At 70.0% G+C, this 18,053-nt stretch overlaps 2 protein-coding genes across 6 annotated transcripts in view; both read right to left on the bottom strand.

Annotated features, from left to right (window-relative positions):
* Nucleotides 1-5: 5 nt before the first annotated feature.
* On the bottom strand, nt 6-8,348 carry ZMIZ2 (zinc finger MIZ-type containing 2). The gene is made up of 19 exons (XM_083811931.1): nt 8,202-8,348; nt 6,763-6,896; nt 6,514-6,628; nt 6,194-6,396; nt 5,925-6,117; nt 5,590-5,853; nt 5,340-5,513; nt 5,178-5,243; nt 4,921-5,092; nt 4,172-4,316; nt 3,254-3,464; nt 3,068-3,173; nt 2,833-2,990; nt 2,686-2,753; nt 1,891-1,959; nt 1,540-1,784; nt 1,280-1,452; nt 332-532; nt 6-242 (listed from the first exon to the last, which is right to left on the bottom strand). Exons 2-19 carry the CDS (start codon nt 6,810-6,812, stop codon nt 135-137), a joined length of 2,721 nt encoding a protein of 906 aa, XP_083668057.1. The 5' UTR covers nt 6,813-6,896; nt 8,202-8,348; the 3' UTR covers nt 6-134.
* A 902-nt stretch (nt 8,349-9,250) lies between these two features.
* OGDH (oxoglutarate dehydrogenase) overlaps nt 9,251-18,053 on the bottom strand; it is a 38,374-nt gene continuing 29,571 nt past the window's right edge. For all 5 annotated transcript variants that reach the window (XM_083811872.1, XM_083811869.1, XM_083811870.1 and 2 more), the window contains 15 exons: nt 17,563-17,742; nt 16,297-16,425; nt 15,772-15,951; nt 15,231-15,383; nt 14,208-14,310; nt 13,843-13,971; nt 13,351-13,501; nt 12,946-13,073; nt 12,672-12,850; nt 12,425-12,496; nt 11,840-11,962; nt 10,996-11,068; nt 9,906-10,069; nt 9,577-9,731; nt 9,251-9,489 (listed from right to left, as the gene is read on the bottom strand). In XM_083811872.1, the coding sequence (XP_083667998.1) occupies nt 9,369-9,489; nt 9,577-9,731; nt 9,906-10,069; nt 10,996-11,068; nt 11,840-11,962; nt 12,425-12,496; nt 12,672-12,850; nt 12,946-13,073; nt 13,351-13,501; nt 13,843-13,971; nt 14,208-14,310; nt 15,231-15,383; nt 15,772-15,951; nt 16,297-16,425; nt 17,563-17,742 (2,040 nt within the window). In that variant the 3' untranslated portion in view covers nt 9,251-9,368. The remainder of the gene's footprint in view (nt 9,490-9,576; nt 9,732-9,905; nt 10,070-10,995; nt 11,069-11,839; nt 11,963-12,424; nt 12,497-12,671; nt 12,851-12,945; nt 13,074-13,350; nt 13,502-13,842; nt 13,972-14,207; nt 14,311-15,230; nt 15,384-15,771; nt 15,952-16,296; nt 16,426-17,562; nt 17,743-18,053) is intronic.

Genomic DNA, 18,053 nt, shown 5'->3' with positions numbered 1-18,053 from the left:
GTCCCGCCGTCCATCCGTCCGTCCGCAGCCCGCCCCCGCCCCCCCCCCCCACATCCCCCCCTCCCCGCAGGGGGTCGGGGCTGGGGGGGGGGGTTTGGGGTGCGGGGGGGGCGGCGGGGGGGTGTCCTGGCGCCTCAGTTGTTCTCGAAGAGGGAGAGCAGGTCGTCGTTGCTGCTGCTGGGCAGGTCGGGGGGGCCCAGGTAGGAGAGCAGCTCGTCGGGGTTCGTCAGCTCGGGCAGCAGCTGGGGGGGGCACGGCCGGCACCGTGAGACCCCCCCCCCAAAAAAAAATAACCCCCCAACCCCCCCCTCCCCCCAACCCGGTCACTCACGTCCAGCGCCGGCTCGGGCCCCTCGCCGCTGCCCGCCATGGGCGGCGCGGTGCCGAAGGCCAGGTCGGGGCCGTGCCCCCCCGGGGGGGCCGCGGGGCCCGGGGGGGGCCGCGCGGGGGGCGCGGGGCGGTGGTGCAGGGGCTGCGGGGCGCTGCCCATGGCCGCGGCGTGGGACGGCTCCATCCGGCCGGCGGGAGGCAGCTGGGGGGAGAGCGCGGCCTTCGTCACCACCACCATCATCTTCATCACCGCCGTCACCATCCTCACCCTCCCCTTCATCCTCACCGCCCGCACCCTCATCCTCCTCACCTTCATCCTCCCCATCTTCATCATCCTCCCCATCCTCATCCTCACCTTCACCATGCTTACCCTCCCCATCCTCATCCTCCTCACCTTCATCCTCCCCATCCCCAACATCTTCATCATCCTTACCCTCACCATCCCCACCCTCCCCATCCTCATCATCCTCCTCCTCCCCATCACCATCCTCATCCTCACCCTCATCCTCACCATCTTCATCAATCTCCCCATCCTCACCCTCACCTTCATCCTCATCCTCCCCATCACCATCCTCACCCTCCTCACCTTCATCCTCAACATCCCCAACATCATCCTCATCCTCCCCATCCTCATCATCCTCATCCTCCCCATCCTCATCATCCTCATCCTCCCCATCACCATCCTCGTCCTCACCCTCATCCTCCCCATCTTCATCATCCTCCCCATCCTCATCCTCCCCATCACCATCCTCACACTCCTCACCTTCATCCTCACCATCCTCACCCTCACCATCTTCATCATCCTCATCCTCCCCATCACCACCCTCACCATCCTCCCCACCACCACCCTCCTCCTCACCCTCACCTTCATCCTCGCCACCCTCCCCCTCCCCACCACCCTCATCCTCACCCCCCCCACCCTCCCCCTCGCCCCCCAGGCCCCGCTGACCTGTCCGGAGAGAGGGGGCGCGGGCGGCTTCTCGGGGGGCAGGAGGCCGCCGGGGAGGTCGGGCGGGTAGGAGCCGGGGGGGGGCCCCGGCGCGAACTCGCTCAGCGTCGGCGTGCCGGGGGCGGCCGGGGGGAACGGCTCCGGGAAGCCGCCGGGCCCGGCGAAGCCGGAACCTGCCGGAGGGAAACGGGGCCGGCGGTCGGCGCTGGGGGGCACACGGCTGGGGGGGGGGGGGCGGTTCGCCGCGGACCCCCGCTCACCCTGGGCGCCGTAGTCGGCGGGGGCGGGCGCGGCGGGGGGCGGCAGGGCCGGGAAGGGCGAGGAGCCGGGCCCCAGGGCGGCGATCATCTCCATGATGCTGGGCAGCACCATGTGCGTGGGGCTCATGGTCCGGCAGCGCTTCAGCGCCGGCCCGTCCGGCTCCTCCTTGACGTGCACGTCGGGCTTCACGGGCACGGGCTTCCAGCTGCACGTCGGGTCGATGGTGATCTCCTCGTAGTCCGAGCTGCGCGGGACGGCGGCTCAGGGACGTGGCGGGTGGTACCGGGGGGTAACGGGGGGGTTATGGTGGGAACGCGGCCCCCCGGGGGGGGGCTCAGGGCGTTACGTACTTCTGGATGTAGATCAGGATGCCCAGCATGTACTGGTCCACCTCCAGCCCCTCCAGCAGCGCCGTCTTACTGCGGGCAGCGCAAGGGCGGTGAGGACGGAGCCCCGGGGACGGCCCCCGAGGGACAGCCCCGTGGGGACGCCGAGGGACAGCAAGGGACAATGCAAAGGGGACGCTGGGGCACAGCCCCATGGGGACACCGAGGGGCCCCAAAGCACAGCCCCATGGGGACACCGAGGGACGCTGCAGGGCACTGAGACACAGCCCCATGGGGACACCGAGGGGCCCCAAAGCACAGCCCCGTGGGGACACCGAGGCGTATCTCCACGGGAACACCGAGGGACACCAAAGAACAGCTCCATGGGGACGCCAAGAGATGTCCCCATAGGGACACGGAGGCACAGCTCCAAGAGGACACCGAGGGATGGCCCTGAGGGAACGCCGAGGGACACCGAGGCACGGCTGCATGGGGGCACCGAGGACACCCCGCACCACCAAGGCACAGCCCCGAGGGGACACCGAGATGCATCGAGGGATGGCCTCGTGGGGACATCGAGGGACACTGAGGGATGGCTCCATGGGGACACGATGATCACCAAGGAGCATGGGGCACAACCCCACGGGGACACTGAGGGATGGCTGCATGGGGACACCGCGATCACAACCCCATGGGGACACTGAGGGACGGCTGCATGGGGACAGCCCCATGGGGACACTGAGGAGCGGCTCTTTGGGGACACCGAGGCACGTCCCCGAGGGGACACGAGGGACACGGGACCCCGCGGGCCACACTCACTTGCAGACAGGGCAGCGCCACGTGCCCCGCTCGCAGTTGAGCTGCAGGTAGGACTCCAGGTCGAAGCACTGCGGGGGAGAGACGGGGCTGAGCTCCGTGGAGAGGGGACACGAGGGGGGGGCACAGGGGGGTCCCCGCGGCACCCACCTGTATGTGCCGGCAGTCGTGGCCCCTGGCGGGGAGCTGGATGCGTCGGAAGGTGATGGGGCACTTGAGGGACACCTTGATGGCCGTCTGCTCCACGCCGTCCTCGCCGTTGGGCCCCGGCGTGCCCGGGATGGTCCCGCTGCTGAAGTTGCGCTTGACTGAGGCCGGGGAGGGGGGGGTTGGTGGCGGTGGTGGTGAGGAGGGGGGTGCCCCCCCCCCCTTCCCCGGCACTCACTTTTGGTGATGCAGTGCTCGGCGGGCAGCAGGCGCTTCTTGATGAGGCCCTGCAGCACCGAGCGCACCGAGGGCCGGTGCACCAGCTGCAGCACGAAGAGGTGCGACTGCGGGGGGGGGCGACAGCGGGGGGAGCGGCGTGAGGGGCGGCCCCGCGCCCCCGCCCGCCCCGGCCGCCCCCACTCACGCAGCAGCAGGCGGTGACGGTGATCTGGATGGTGTTGCGGCCGGGCTGGCAGACGTGCTTCAGGTAGAGCGGCTTGTGCGACGTCTTGTTGTCGCCGCGCTCGATGGTGAGCGGCGTGGCGTTGACGCTGACCTGCACGGAGGCCGGCCAGTTGGTGTTCATCTGCCGGTCCTCGTGGTGGTAGCACTTGAACTGCAGCTCCAGGTCGGGCCTGGGGGGCGGCACGGGTGGGCGCGGGGCACGGGTGGGCGCGGGGCTGCGCCGCACCACGCGGCACCATGGCGTGTAGGACCGCGGAGCACCGCGCAGCGCCACGGTGTGCAGTGCTGCATAGTGCCGAGCAGTACTATGGCACGCAGCGCCACGTAGCACCGCGCAGCACGATGGCGCGCAGTGCCCCGGAACACCCAGCAGCACTATGGCACGCAGTGCTGCACGGCACCGAGCAGCACTATGGTGCGCAGTGCTACATGGCACTGAGCAGCACTATGGCACGCAGTGCTGCACGGCACTGAGCAGCACTATGGTGCGCAGTGCTACATGGCACTGAGCAGCACTATGGCACGCAGCGCCACGTAGCACCGCGCAGCACGATGGCACGCAGTGCCCCACAACACCCAGCAGCACTATGGCACGCAGTGCTGCACGGCACCGAGCAGCACTATGGCACGCAGTGCCCCACAACACGCAGCAGCACTATGGCGCGCAGTGCTACATGGCACTGAGCAGCACTATGGCACGCAGTGCCACGGAGCACCGAGCAGAACTACGGCGCGCAGTGCCGCGGAGTGCTGTGCCGCGCCGTACGTCACCGCACCGCACCCTTACACCTCGCGGCCCCGTGCCACCCCCCGTGGCACCACGTCGGGGTGCGCCGTGCCCCCCCCCCCCTCCCTTCCCCACGCCCCCCGCCCCGACCTCATCATGAGCGTCTTGTAGACGGAGTCGCGCAGCTGGAAGACGTGGTTGCTGACGGCCAGGTTGTGCTGCAGGCGGAAGGGCTCCAGCACCACGCCGTCGCGCACCGGGAAGGTGAGGCGCAGCTCCTCGCCGGGGGGGGGCCCTGCGGGGCGGCGGGGGGTGCAATGGGGTGGTGGTGGGGTCAGAGGGGGGGCAATAGGGGGGGGTCAGGGGATGTAATAGGGCACCAGCGGGGGTTCAGGGGGTGCAAGGGGGTGGTTGTGGGGGGTCAGGGGGGTGCAACGGGGCAGGGTTTATGGGGTCAGGGGGTGCAATAGGGTGGCAGTGGAGGGTCACGGGGACGCAATGGGGCCGCGGTTGGGGTCCCCCCCCCATTTAAGAACCCCTCCGCCTGAGGCCCCGCCCACCCAACGAGGCCCCGCCCCTGCCGCAGAAGCCCCTCCCACTGCAGGGTGCCACGCCCCCATGCGGAAGCCCCTCCCACCCCGGGAGCCCCGCCCCCAGAGCCACCACCCCACGAAGCCCCTCCCCCTCCCCATGGCCCCGCCCCCTCCCCACGAAGCCCCTCCCCCCGCCCCATTAATGGGCAGTGCCCGCGAGGCCCCGCCCCCAGCTGCCGCAACCCCTCCCGTTGGCCACGCCCCCTTTGTGCAGAAGCCCCGCCCACCCCCCAGGCCCCTCCCTGCAGCACCCAGCCCTTAAAGGGGCGATGCCCTCCTGCAGCGGGCGGTGGGCCCAGCCCCTACCCGAGGGCGAGGGGTGCAGGGCGGCGATGCCGGGCTTCATGTCGGGCAGGAAGGGCGACTTGACGTCCTGGCCCGGGGACATGTAGGGCGCCATGCTGCTCCCCGGCGTCATGGGCGGCGTGGGGTTCCCGGGCAGGGGCGAGCTGGGGTACCCCGGCATCGACCGGCCCGGCTGCAGGGGCACCACCACCGTCAGTGACCGGTGTCACCGCCGGCACCGGGCACCGTCCCGGGACGCCCACGCCGCGAGGACTCACCCCGTTGATGGCCGCCTGGCTGTAGGTGCCGAAGCTGGCGCCCTGCCCGTTGAACTGCTCAGCTGGCTGCGGGGAGAGGGACGTCCCCCGGGGATGGCACCCGCGTCCCGCATCCCGTCCCCCCCAAGCCCTTGTCCCCGTGCGCACCGTCCCCTTCCGTACCTTGTAGTAGGGCCCGGCGCTGCCCGAGGCGGAGAGGTACTGGCCCATACCCGGCTGCATCCTGTGCCCGGGGTAGGACGGGGACGGAGCGGAGGGCTGGGGGGCGCTGGGGGCGTACTGGGTGCCGGCAGCAGGGTACTGCCCACCCTGCAGGTACTGCTGCGCCGGGTATCCCTGTGGGCGCACCGTCAGCACCGGGGACGGTCCCGCCACACCGAGGTGGGCATGGGCACCCCTTTCCCATACTCACCTCGCTGGAGTACGCCCGCTTGACGCCCTGGCGTGGGAGCTGCTGGCTCTGGGGGGGGCCAGGGTAGGCGTGCTGCGGCATCCGCTGGCCGCTGTACAGGGCGCTCATGCCGGGCGCCCGTGCAGGGCTCATGCTCATGGGGGCCATGCCCGAGGGGCCCATGACGCCCGCAATGCCGGCCGGGCTCATGCCGGCGGGCACGGCGGGGCCGCGGGGCGCCGCGTGGGGCAGGAACTGGCTGCTGAAGGGCTGCCCCGCTCCCATCTGTGGCAGGGAGACAGCGGTCACCCCGGCACCGCCGCCGCCACCGCCCGCCCCCGCCGCCGGGCTCTTACCGCCCCGTACTGGCTCAGCTCCTGGCTCTGCTTCTCCTGCAGCGCCGCCACCGTGGCCGTGGCCGTGGCGGTGGCAGTGGCGGCGGCGGCGGCCACGGCAGCGGCGGCGGCCGCCTGGGTGAAGTCGGCAGGGGGCCGGGCGGCGTGCGAGGGGAGCCCCATCCCGCCGGGGCCGCTGGGGCTGCCCGCGTAGCTGCGGAGGACAGGGAGCGGGGAAGGAGCGCCGCGGCGGTCGGCGGCAGCGTGCCGCGGCGCGGAGCCGGCCTTACCTGGGGGCGAAGCCCGGCCCCCCGGGGTAGGAGCCGCGGCCGTAGACGCTCTGCTGCACGTAGCCCTTGCCGGGGGCGCCCTCGGCGAAGGGCTGCTGCGCCAGGAACTGCGGCGAGCTCATGCCCGAGCCGGTGCCGGCCATGCCGGGCAGCAGCGGGGTGCTGGAGCTGCTCCCCCCGGGGCCCATGGGGCTGCCGAAAACCTGGGGGACGCGGAGGAAGAGGCGGGTGGGTGGGTGGGGAACCACGTCAGGCCCCCGGGGGCGGCGGCGCGGGGGTCCCGGGGGTGCCCGGGGCCGGGGGCAGGGTGCCGCCGGTACCTGGCTCTGGGAGGTGTTGCTGACACCCCACACGGTGGTTACCACGGAGAGGGATCCCGCCGGCTGATTGGTGCTCGGTTGCCAAGGAACAGCCTCGTATGCAAATGAACCATCACTAGAAAGAAAAACAACTTAATTAAGACGAGGGAAGGACACGGAGGAGGCCACGCGCCCGGGTGGCACCGGGGGCCGGGGACTGGGGGGGGAGGGGAGGGGGGGCGTCGCGGCCCGGCACCGACCCACGCTCACCCGTGCGGCGTGGGCGGCAGCGACGGTTTCATGGGGTTCATGGGGTTCATCGGCCGCGGGCGGGCGCGGGCTGGCTCTTCCGAGGCTGCGGCGGGCGCTGCGCCGGCTGCGGGACGGCGTCACCGGCACCGGGGCTGCGGGAGGCACAGGAAACCGCGGGTCAGGGGGCAAGGAAGGGAGCCGTGGGTACGGCACAAGGAAAAGGGGTGGGGGGGACCCTGGGGCACAGTGCCCCCCCTCCCCCCCACGTCCCTTACCCCAGGTCCTCGGGGTCCCCTGATGCCGGGCGGCGGTGCCGGGAGGCGCGGAGCCTCCCTGGCGGGCACGGCCTCCCCCCGGCCTCCCGGCACAGGGACTTGGCGTCCTGCCCGGCCTGGCACCGGGACCGCGCCGGCACGCGCCTGCCCCCGCTGCCGGCCGTGGGGCTGCTGGGGGGCGCGGGGCCCCCCCAAACCCCCTGGGATGTCCTGGTGGGGGGGGCACCTCCTGGGGACGGGGAGCCCCGGTCCCCTCGCCCCGTGCTGTCCCCTCGCCGGGGGCGTCCCCCTGAAATCCCCGTGGGAGCAGCCCCCGCGCTGGGTGCTGGGGGACGGGACGTGGGTGCCCCCGGCTTTTCCCCGCGCCCCCCCAGCACCAAGGGGTCAGGGAAACCGCGGGGACTTTCCGTGGCGGCCGGGGCAGAGCTGGGGGGGACGACGACGATGACGATGGTGACGATGACGACGGTGACAGCAGACGTGCCCCCCGCCTCGCCCCCCACCCTCGCCAGGGAAACGCCGGCGCTGCCCGGGGTATTTCCAGCGCAGCCTGGCCGAGGTCACCCCGGCGCTTTCGCTTCCCCCCTGTCCCCACGCGAAGGTGGCAGGGACGGGGGCGGCGCGGTGACATTTTGGGGGGGGAGGTGACAGCCCCCCGGCGCCCCCCGTCCCCCCGCCGGGCACCTGCTGTTCGCTGCCCGGTCCCGGGGGTCCCCCTGCGAGGCGGCGGCGGCCCCGCAGACCCCAGGGCGCGGGGACACGGCGCGGGGGGGTCCCCACGGCTGGAGCCTGGAGGGGGGGGGGGGAACACGGGGGGGGGTCACATTCGGCCCCCCCCGCGCGTCCTCGCCCCGTGACAGCGCCGTGCCCGGGCCCTGCGTGGGCCGGGAGCCCCCCGCGGGGGCTGCCCACGGCCGCGGGCCCACGGTGGCGCCGTGACAGGTCCCCGCGGGCCGTGACAGCGCCGCGCCGGGTCCTCCCCCCCCCGTTTTCCCCCCCCCCCCACGGCGCAGTTACCACGGCAACCGCCCCCCCGCTGCCCCACGGTGTGCGTGTGGGGGGGGGCTGCGATTTTCAACCGCGCCCCGGGCGGCGCAAAGCTGCGCGCGGGGCCCCCCCCCCCGGGAGGCCCCGTCCCCCCGGTGTCCCCCCGGTGCCCCCCCGGTGCCCCCCCGCACTCACCGTGCCGAGCGGCCCAAGATGGCCCTGGCGGCGCCGTGCGCGCGCGGCTGCGCGGAAGCTGCGCGGGATTTTCAGCCCGCGCGCGGCCCCGGCTCCATGGCGCGGCGGCGGCGGGGGAGGGGGGGGGGGGAGAGAGGGAGGGGAAGGGAGGGAGAAGGGGGGAGGGGGAGGGGTGGGAGGGCGGGGGGGGGGGAGGGGGGGGCGCGGAGCCGCGGCGGGGCGGGGCGGGGCCGAGCCGAACCGGGCCGGGCCGAGCCGAGCCCGCGCCGTGCCCGCGCCGCCGCGCGCCGCGCACAATGGGGCCGCGAGCGCACCGGGATGCGCGGCCCCGCCCCGCGCCGCCCCGCCCCCCCCCCCCCCCCGCCAGCCGTGGGCAGCCGAGCGCCGAGCGAGGGAGAGCGGGGAGGCACCGAACCCACGCGTGTTCGGCGTGGGGGGGAGGGGGGGGAGGGGGCGTGGGGGGGGACACGCGGCGCGTGGTGCTGCGCGGGGGCGCAGCGAGCGGGGGGGCTGGGGGGCGCGGGGTGGGGGCGTGACACGCGTGGGGGTGTGGGTGTGACACGCGTGGGGGGCGGGCACGGCCCCAGCACGGCGGGCGAGGGGCTGCTGGCGGAGGACGGAGGCCACCGGTGGTGGTCGGAGGCCACCGGTGGAGGACGGAGGCGGCCAGCACGCGGGTGGGCGAGGGGCACGCCGCGCCCCGTGGGGACACGAGTGACGGGGACGAGTGGGGTCGGCCCCAGGAGCTCAGCGTTTATTTGGGGGGGGGGGGGGCAGCCCCGGCGCGTGCGGGGTCCCCGGGGGTCGCCCCGTCCTCCCCCAGCTCTCCGGGCAGCCCGCCACTGGGAGGGACTGGGAGGAACTGGGACAGGGAGGGAGCCGCTGTTGCGCCGCGCACCCCACAGCCAGAACCCGACCCCCGGCCCTGGGGGGGCTCCATGAGGACGGAGCCCCCAAATCCCCCCCCCAGCACTCCCCAGGGCCGCGGGGGGGTCGCAGCCCCTCTCCCCCCGGCGCGGCGGACGGACAAGGAGCGGAGGCGCCGGGCGTTCAGTTTCCAAGGTCTGTAGTTAAGGACGGAGACGGGAGGCGAGCGAGGGACAGACAGACGGACAGACGGACAGACGGCGCCGGGAGCATGCTGCTGCGGCCGCGCGGGGGGGGGGCTCAGGCCAGGTCCTTGAAGGCGTCCAGGTTGAAGGCTGTGTCCAGCAGGCGCTGCAGCTCCGTCAGGTGCGTCTTCTTGTTGCCCGTGGCGGGGGCAGCGGCCGGCTCCCTCCCCGCGTACCTGCGGAGGAGGCGGCGGCGGGGTCAGGGGGACGCGGGCAGCCCCCCCAGCACGGCCCCGCGGCGAGGCCCCGGCCCCGCTCCTTACCACACGGGCTTGGCGCGGTTGATGGTGGTGCGCAGCCGGGGCTTGACGTAGTCGTAGTAGCCCTGGTTCTTGTGCTCCTCCTGGCACCACACCAGCTCGGCGTTGGGGTACTTCTGCGCCTCCTTCTGCAGGAGGTCGAAGGGGAACGGGGACAGCTGCGGAGGGGCAGAGGGAGAAATGAGGAGGGGGCCGCAGCCGGGACCACCGGCACGGCCAGGCCCCGGCCTCCCACCTCCTCCTGCTGCTCGTGACCCAGCCCGGAGGCCGCCGGACCTCGCTCCTTGGGCAGAGCGCGGCTGCGGTCCCCGGGGAGGCCGGGGGGGGCTCACCTGCTCCACCCTGGTGATGGCCACGTCGGCCTCCATCTGCCGGGCCTTGCGCTCCCGCGTCAGGTCGTAGTACACCTTGCCGGTGCAGAACAGCACCCGCTTGACGTTCCCGGGGTTCTGGGCTGCGGGGCCGCTGTCGGGGATGACGCGGAGGAAATGGGTACCTGCGAGGACACGACGCCACCGTCAGCGGCACGGGCAGCGCACCGGCACCGGCTGCGCCAGGAGGGCGGCGCAGCGATGCCGTGGGGGGGCCGCAGCCCCTGCGCCGGCACCGGCAGGGCGCAGCTGGTTAAGGGAGGCCCCGGGAAGTCCGCGAAGCCAGGTGGCTCAACCAGAAAGGAGAAGGGAGATTGAGGCAGGAATGCGGGGAGGAGCCGCCCGGCGGCCGCTTATCTCCAGGGCTGGGAAAAGCGGCTCCGGGTGCTGGGGTGGGGGGGAGCGCGGTCAGGGAGGCTGTGGAGGCTTGGGGTCAACGTGAGCCTGCAGGGCAGGACCTCAGTGTGGGACCCAACACGGCTCACGCCTGCAGAAAGGTGGCGAAGGCCGGCCGTAACCCACCCCCGGCCCTATTTCGCCACGTCCCCAGGGATGTGAGGGCAGGGATTAAGCCGGATGGAGGTGGTGGCTCGGGAAGCCGAGCCGGGGGTCTTCCTCGCTGCACAGAGAGCCCCGCTGCTCCGACGGGCTCGGGAGGTGCTGGAAACCCTCGCGAGCTGCTGCAGCCGCATGCGAGGAACCGGCGGAGCCAGCAGCTCGCCCCGGGGCGCCAGCCACGGCGTAAATGACGGCGTTAATGACGGGAGGCTCCAATTAGCTCAGAGCACGGCCGCGGCCCGGCGCACCCTGAGCTCGGCTCCAGTGAGCGCTGCCCCTGCCCTGCGGAGCCAGGAGCGGGGCTTCCTCCGGGCACGGCGGACCCCAGCCTCTGCTGGCGTGAGCCCCGCTCGGCCTCAGGCAGAAAAGCTGGCCAGGAGCCGCGGGGGGAGGCTGCTGCCAGGCGGACTTTACACCAAGCCAGCGCCTGCCCTTCACCCTTCATCCCGCAGCGCGGCGTGCGGGCAGACAAACAGCTCCGCGCTCCTCGTACCTGGCAGCATGTCATCGAAGCTGGAGCGAGCTTCGGGGTGGCGCAGCAGCGACTTTGGAGTGAAGATTATCAGCTGCAGGGGAAGGAGAAGAGGCAGAGCGAGGCAGTCAGCGGCGCCAGAACCGCCTCCCCTGCCAACAGACAGCAGAGCCTGCCCGTCCTGCCCGCCTCCCCCTGCCTCTGACCGGGAGCTGCCAGCAGAGATTTGCTCCTCGCTCGCTGCCGCGCTGCAGGAGGCTCAGCGCTGCCTCCCCCCACCTGCTTTCCCAGCCTGGATTTCCCCTGGGAAGAGGCTGCAGCGCTGCCAGGGACCTGCCTCCCCCGCGTGGCCGCAGCCGCAGTGCCGGGAGGTGAAGGCTGGACCGGATTATTTGTCAGTGCCCCCGGCCCTGACGTCTCTGCCCTGCGCACCGAGCGCTGGAAGGGCTCGCGGCCGCCCCAGCCTGCGGGGACCGGCTCGCAGCACGTCCTGTACCGGGGCAACCCCAGCACCACGAGGTCCTTGCTCCTTGCTGGCCCGCACACAGGCTGCCTGCTCGCCTGGCCGTGGGTACGCGGTGACACGCAGGGCACGAGAGCAGACGGGCTGCTCCGTCCTCCCGAGGACAGCCGGGATTTTAAACCGGGAGCTCGCCCCTCTGCGGGGAGCGGCCCCGCCAGCAGCTCCCAGCGCTTCCTGTGTTACCCGCTCCGCCTCGCTGCTGGCCACGCTCTGCCCACGTTTGCTGCCCCGAGGCCGGTTTGCTGCACGGACCCGGGGCCGCCGTGCCCTGGCTTCCAGCCGGGTGAAGCGGAGCAGAAAGCGCAGGCGGGCTCGGCTGGGCGCAGGCCTGCTGGTACTGACCGGCTTGCGGAAGGGCAGGAGGATCTGGCGCCGGAGGACGTGGAAGAAGTTGGCTGGAGTGGAGCAGTTCACGACGATCCAGTTGCAGTCGTACAGCTGGCGCACGTCAAAGTCGTCCAGTTTCTGCCTCGACAAGCACAGTTCGGAGGGTTTCCAGAAACACGAGTGCCTCTTAGCCCCAGCGCTCCAGCCGGCTGGAAGGCCGGCGGCACGCAGCCCCTGCCTCTCCTCTTGCCCCCCTTCTGCCCCGTCCCACTCCCCCCACAGCACACAGAGCCCGCAGCACCTGGGCAGGCTGCATATTTGTGCCCTGGGGCAGCCAGGAACTCCCTCCCCAACGTGTCACAGCACTTTTGGGGACGCAGCAGGCGCAGAGGCAGCGTGGCTGCAAGCCTTGGCACCGGGTGCAGCCCCTCTGCCGAGCGCTGCCAGCTGCAGCGCAGGGAGCCCCGACCAAAATGCCACCCAGAGCCCCCCCGGGGGCTGCTCCCTCCCACGAGTGTTAAGGCAGATCCAGGGCACAGCGAGGGCCCCATGAGGGGCGAGCAGGAGGGCCGGGCTGAGCTCGGCACGGCCGCCACTCACAGGGAAGACGTCGGGATCATCGTTGCACATCTGCAAGAATCGCTCCGGGCGGGCGGACGAGTGCTCAGGACCCTGCAGGCCAAGGGAAACGGAGGGAGTGAAGGCAGGGCATGAGCAGCTGAGTCCCCGCCGCCTGGCCCCGGCCACCGCAGAGGGCAGGCAGCCGCACCGGGTGCTGCAGAGCACGCAGCACCCTCGCCCTCCGCTCTGCCTCGCACCCAGCACCTCGGGGTGCCCAGGTCCTCACCATGCCCTCCATGCCGTGGGGAAGCAGCAGGACGATGCCGTTCTGCCTCACCCACTTGGCCTGCCCAGGACAGATGAACTGGTCGATTATGCACTGGGCGGTGTTGTGGAAGTCCCCGAACTGGGCCTCCCAAAGCACCAGGGCGTTGGGGCTGGCCATGGCAAAGCCCAGCTCGAAGCCTGCGGGAGGAAGAGGAGTAGGAGGAGGAGGAGATTTTCTTCCCAGAGCCCCCATGCCTCCTCATCCCAGGGCGGTCGCGGAGCCCCCCACTCACCGAGGACGCCGTACTCGGACAGGGAGCTGTTGCACACGGTGTAGGGGGCCTGGTTGGGCCACAGGTGGTTCATGGGGATGCAGGTCCTCTTGTCCACGTTCTGGTCGTGCAGGACGTGGTGGCGATGGCTGGAAGAGAGGAAAGCACGTCTCTGTCATCACCCCGCCACACACAAGCTGCTGCCTCATCGGGGCTCTATGCCAGCCAATTTCCCCTTCCCGGCTCATGGCACCAGCTGCTCGATGCGCTCTCCTGAACTCCTTTTGCCAACGAGGGCCCAGAATGGCCAAAAAAACCCACCCACAAAAACAAAAAAAAACAGGGCAAAGACCGCGTCACTTCGGATCGCTTCCAGAAGGCTGCGATCGCCTGGTGGGGCTGAGCGGAGCCAACGCGCTGCTTTACCTGAACGTCCCCCTCTCGACGTCCTGGCCGCTCAGGCGGATGTGGATGCCCTCTTTGAGGAGGGAGCCGAACGCCATGTACTCTGCCAGGGCCCAGTCCACAGTCCTGTTCTTCACCATCTCCCCGCGGGTTTTCAGAATACGGCTCAAACCTGCGGGGACAGAAGATGCAGGAGGGCGCTCGGTGACAAGGCGCCTGTCCCACAGCCCGCCCGCGGACTGGGAAACTGCGAACGCCTCGGGTGGAGGACGTGCCTGTGCTGGAGGGAGGCACAGGGACGAGGAAGCAGGACTGCGGGGAAGGATCAGCTCCGAGGAGGAGCTGCTCCTCGGTCCCTTAACCACAGCTCCCTTGTGAACTGATTCACGGTGCCGCAAATAAGCGAGTCTCAGTGCTGTAACAGCCCCCCTCCTTCCAGGCGTTGTTCCAGCCCTCACCCACATCTCCTCCTCTGGAAGCGCACAGCCCGGCACAGCTGCAGCACGCCCCTACCTCCGTGGATAGTGAAATCCTCCACCGGCACGGAGCTGGCCACTTGGCCGATGTGCGTCAAGTCCTCCTCGTTCAGGCCGGTGGAAGGGCAGGTCATGCTGCGGGGCTGGCCGTCCAGAGTGAAGAAACCTGCGGCAGGGGGAGCGATCCACAGCGCTGCGGGGCCGTGCCCGGCTCCACGCAGAGAGCTCTGCTCACGAGCACCCCCAAGAGCAGCGAGGACGCCGGCAGCAGAGAGCACCCTCCCGTCGCCCCACCAGGGCACGTTTACTAACACACAGCTGTCGCGGCACCAGGAGCCCCAGCTGGCTGTGGAGGAGCCAGGCTACTTGCCGGGGACCTCCAAAAAGTTGCTAGCGACTTACCAGGCCAGGGTGAGTCCAGCCAGTGCTTGATGTGCAATATCTTCTCATCCTTGGATCTTGCATGGGCCTCCTCGCATATCTTATCATACTTGGCAATTTCCTCCTGAGAGGCAGAACGACAAGGCGAAGAAGCATTGGGGAGGAGGCTCTGAACAAGGGTGCCGAGCCTGGGGGCCTCAGCACAAGCTTGCAAGGGTTCTGGGGGGCACAGCTGGTCCCTGAAGCAGGGCACAATAAATCCCCCGCAACTGGTGGACCCCCGGGCCCTGCAGCTCAGCCTCGGAGCACAGAACTGCTGCAGGAGAGCCCCATGCCCCCGGGAACATCTCTGCTGAACCGACAGCTCGCGTTCAGCTCGTGGTGCTGCAAAGCAGGGCTGAGAGTCCCCGGGGCCAGGCGGAGCCGTGCAGGGAGCCTGCTGCAGAGCACACGAGGCACAGCGCTCCCGCAGGTCCTGCCACCGCCTCCCGGCACCACACGGGCTGTGCTGCAGCGACCAAGGGGCAATTGGTGAACGAGATGTTCCTGCACCGCTCGGGGCTGGCACAGTCCAAGGACAAGCCTCTGCTCCTGACCCAGCTGCTGCAGGCGCTCGCCCAAGCGTAGCACAGCTCTGCCACCTTTAGGTGACGAGCGCGAGCAGAAATGGGCCCCGAAGGTCTGTCACCCCCAGGTCTGAACCAAAAAAGGGGCTTCAAAGGGCTCTGGTGCTCCTGGCTTCACACAGGACAGCGCAGCAGCTGGGGCAGGTCTAGGGTCTGCTCGGACGCCCAACTGTCCCCTGCCTCCCGAGCTAGCCAGGCGCTGCAGCAGATCCCCGCGTGGCGTTGGGATGCCCCAGCCCTCCCCGTGTCCCCCCGGACCAAGAAACCTTTCCGCCGCAAAGACGGCAGCACCCTCTGCTGTCACGCAGGGGCTGCGTGCTGCCAGCTCCTCCTGCCCCCCATCCTTCAGCCCGCGGCACTGCCCAGCCCTGGGGAGTTGCCGCCTGCGGTTCTCCGCCCGGGCCCCCGGTGACAGTACCTCGTACTCCGGCTGATTTACCACCCCCTGTGAAATTAACAGCTCCGCGTATTTCTGCAGCACCGGCTTCTGCTTCCGGATCTGTTTGTACATCAGGGGCTGCGTGAACATGGGCTCATCCATCTCATTGTGCCCGTTGCGCCTGTAACACACCTGCCGGGAGGGAAGGAGCCTTTGAAAGCAGCTGCCTGCAACGTGCGGCTCAGGAGGCGGCCGGTTACCTGGCTCTGTGCTGGGAAGAGTCGAAACCAGCCCGGCAGGGACCGGCTCTGTCCTCCTTAACGCAGGGAGACGGGAGGGCAGGCCCCGCACAGCCAGAGACAGCTTTTCCTCTCCAGGTGCTATTACATCTTCATTACCTTGCTTTCATCCTCTCTTTCCCTCCCCTCAAAGTGAACAGGTCAAAAAGGCTGGAAAAGCCCCCAGGAGAAACCCCAGCTTCCAGAACCCACACCCCGAGAGGCATTTAGTGAGCACCCAGGAACTCCGCAGCAGGGACAGCTTTACGGGAGAGCCTCGCGCCACGTTCCTCATTTCTTACCAAATCCACGACCACGTCCTTATGGAAGGTGCTCCGCCACTCCGCTGCCACGTTACACACGTACACCACGGCCTCCGGGTCGTCGGCGTTGACGTGGAAGATGGGCGCGTTCACCACGCGGGCCACGTCCGTGGGGTACGGCGAGGAGCGGGCCATGCGGGGGTCCGTGGTGAACCCGATCTGCAGCGGGCCAGCGGGGACAGGGGACGGAGCGGTGAGGATTTGGAAAGCCTCGTTCCCTCGAGCAGATCGCTGCTCGCGAGGGAAGCCCCCGGGCCCCGGGCCAGGCGCGTTTCATCGGCTCGGGCAGCGCCAGGTGAATGCGGGCGGTGCCAGGCCAAGCTCGGCAGCTGCAGCTGAGCCAGGGCTTCCCCCGGCCCCGTCCTCAGCTGGCACCGGGGAGCACGGCCCCAGGCACCTCCTGCTGCCCTGGCACCGCGGCCTGGCCTGGCCGGGGAGCAAAGCCAGGATTAAAACCCTGGGCGAGGGCCGTGCCCGCCGTGCAGCAGGGGATCTGCTCCTTACCTGGTTGTTCACCACGACGTGCACGGTGCCGTGCGTGGTGTAGGAGGGCAGGTCGCTCAGGTGGAACGTCTCGTACACGATTCCCTGCCCGGCGAAGGCCGCGTCTCCGTGCAGGAGGATGGACATCACCTGCGGGGCGACGTGGGGCTGAGGCGTGGGCAGTGGTGGCCGCCAGGAAGGGGCCCAGGGCTCATCCCCCAAGCCTCGGGCTTCCCAGGAAGGTCTCTGAGCAGCTCGTGAGCGTGTCCGAGGCCTTCTCAGAGGATCGGAGGGGTGTCAGGTGCAATTTCAGGGGAAGGCTGGGGCCATCGGCTGTCCTGCCTCAACGCCCCACGCAGGGGCCGCATGCTCGAGGGGGCAGCATTTGGGATGTGCTGGTGGCCGGAGGGCACTGGCTGGGAGGCAAGTCCAGTCCCCAGGCACAAATACCCCTAAACAAGGCCTTTTTCTGGGACAAGCCAAGAAAAATGCACCTTTCGTGCATGCTTTCACCCAGGACAGAGGGCATTCCGGCAGGAGATCCTGCGCTTGCTGCTGAGCCTGGCCGGGCAGGGAGCTCGCTGCGGCTCCAGTTCTTATTTTGATATTTTACCCGGGGGCTGGCTGAGGACGCTGCCTGTCAGACGAGGACAGAGCTCGTCTATTTATATTCCAGCCCTCACAGCGTGGGAGGAAGGGAAGTACTTTTGATCTCACCCTTCCACTTCTTCTGGAGTGTTAGAGACAGGTTTGCGATGAATCAGGCAGTGAAAGCGTTCCCAAATAAATCCCCCCGCAGCCCACTGCTGGCCGGCCCTCGCATCTGGGCGCGTGTCACACCGCTGTCCCACATGGGGGTCCCCTCCCGGCCCCAGCTCGCCCACCCTGAGGACTGGGAGCACCCGGCCACATTCAGATCCCCTGGCCTGAAGCTGCTGCTTCTGAGGCCTCCAGGCTCTGATGCTCGGGGGCCTTCGGGAACGGGCACACCGCTCACCCGCTGCCTTCCAACTACAGATCTCTGCTGCTGCTCCTCCCAGGAGCCTGGCCTCCACCCTGAGAGGGGAGGCAGCGATGGGAGCCCGGGGGGGTCGACCCCCTGCTGAAGTTATCACCAAAGAGAAGGGGAAAGATGGGGGAGCAGCAGGGGAAGGGGCATCCAGGCAAACGAACATCAGCCGGGCTTCTTCGCCTGGCTTTGCTCTGCGTGCAGATCCACCAGATCCCCACCAAACCCACCCGGTCTGTGCCAAATCACATCGAGGGAGCTGGGTCGGCACCATTTACCTTCTTCCCTTCCGTGTCCCCGCAGTAAAACTGCTCCGCTTTAGTCTTGCCTTGAACAACGGGGTCGGCTGCCTCCAAGTGAGAGGGGTTTGCCACCAGGGAAAGGGTGATGTTCCTGTCGGTGACGCGGTTGATCCTCCGGTGGTACATCCCCAGGTGGTATTTCACATCACCGGAGCCCTGGGGGAGGGAGACGAGAGTCACTGCCATGCAACGGGGGCTGCTTGTGGATGGGGCAGGGTGGCATGGCCCTGGAGACTGCAGAAAGAGGGCTCCTTGCTGCCAGAAACCAGATCTGCGGCCAGAAACCACGTCTGCTGCCCGGCCTGGAGCTGGCCTGGCACCCGGCACAGCAGCAGCCTGCTGTAGGCACCGAGATACACGCGAACATCAGGCGGGCATCGAGCCCGGTTTTGGGCAGTCCCCAGGGGCCAGGGAAGAAGCAAGCGAGGTGGGTTTGGGCAAGGCACCGGGCAAGAGCGCTGGGGCGA

The sequence above is a fragment of the Anser anser genome (genome assembly GCF_964211835.1).
Source record: "Anser anser genome assembly, chromosome: 26".
In the NCBI taxonomy this organism is placed as follows: domain Eukaryota; kingdom Metazoa; phylum Chordata; class Aves; order Anseriformes; family Anatidae; genus Anser; species Anser anser.
Note: the sequence above shows the minus strand (reverse complement) of the source record. Positions and strands in the feature narration are given on the sequence as shown.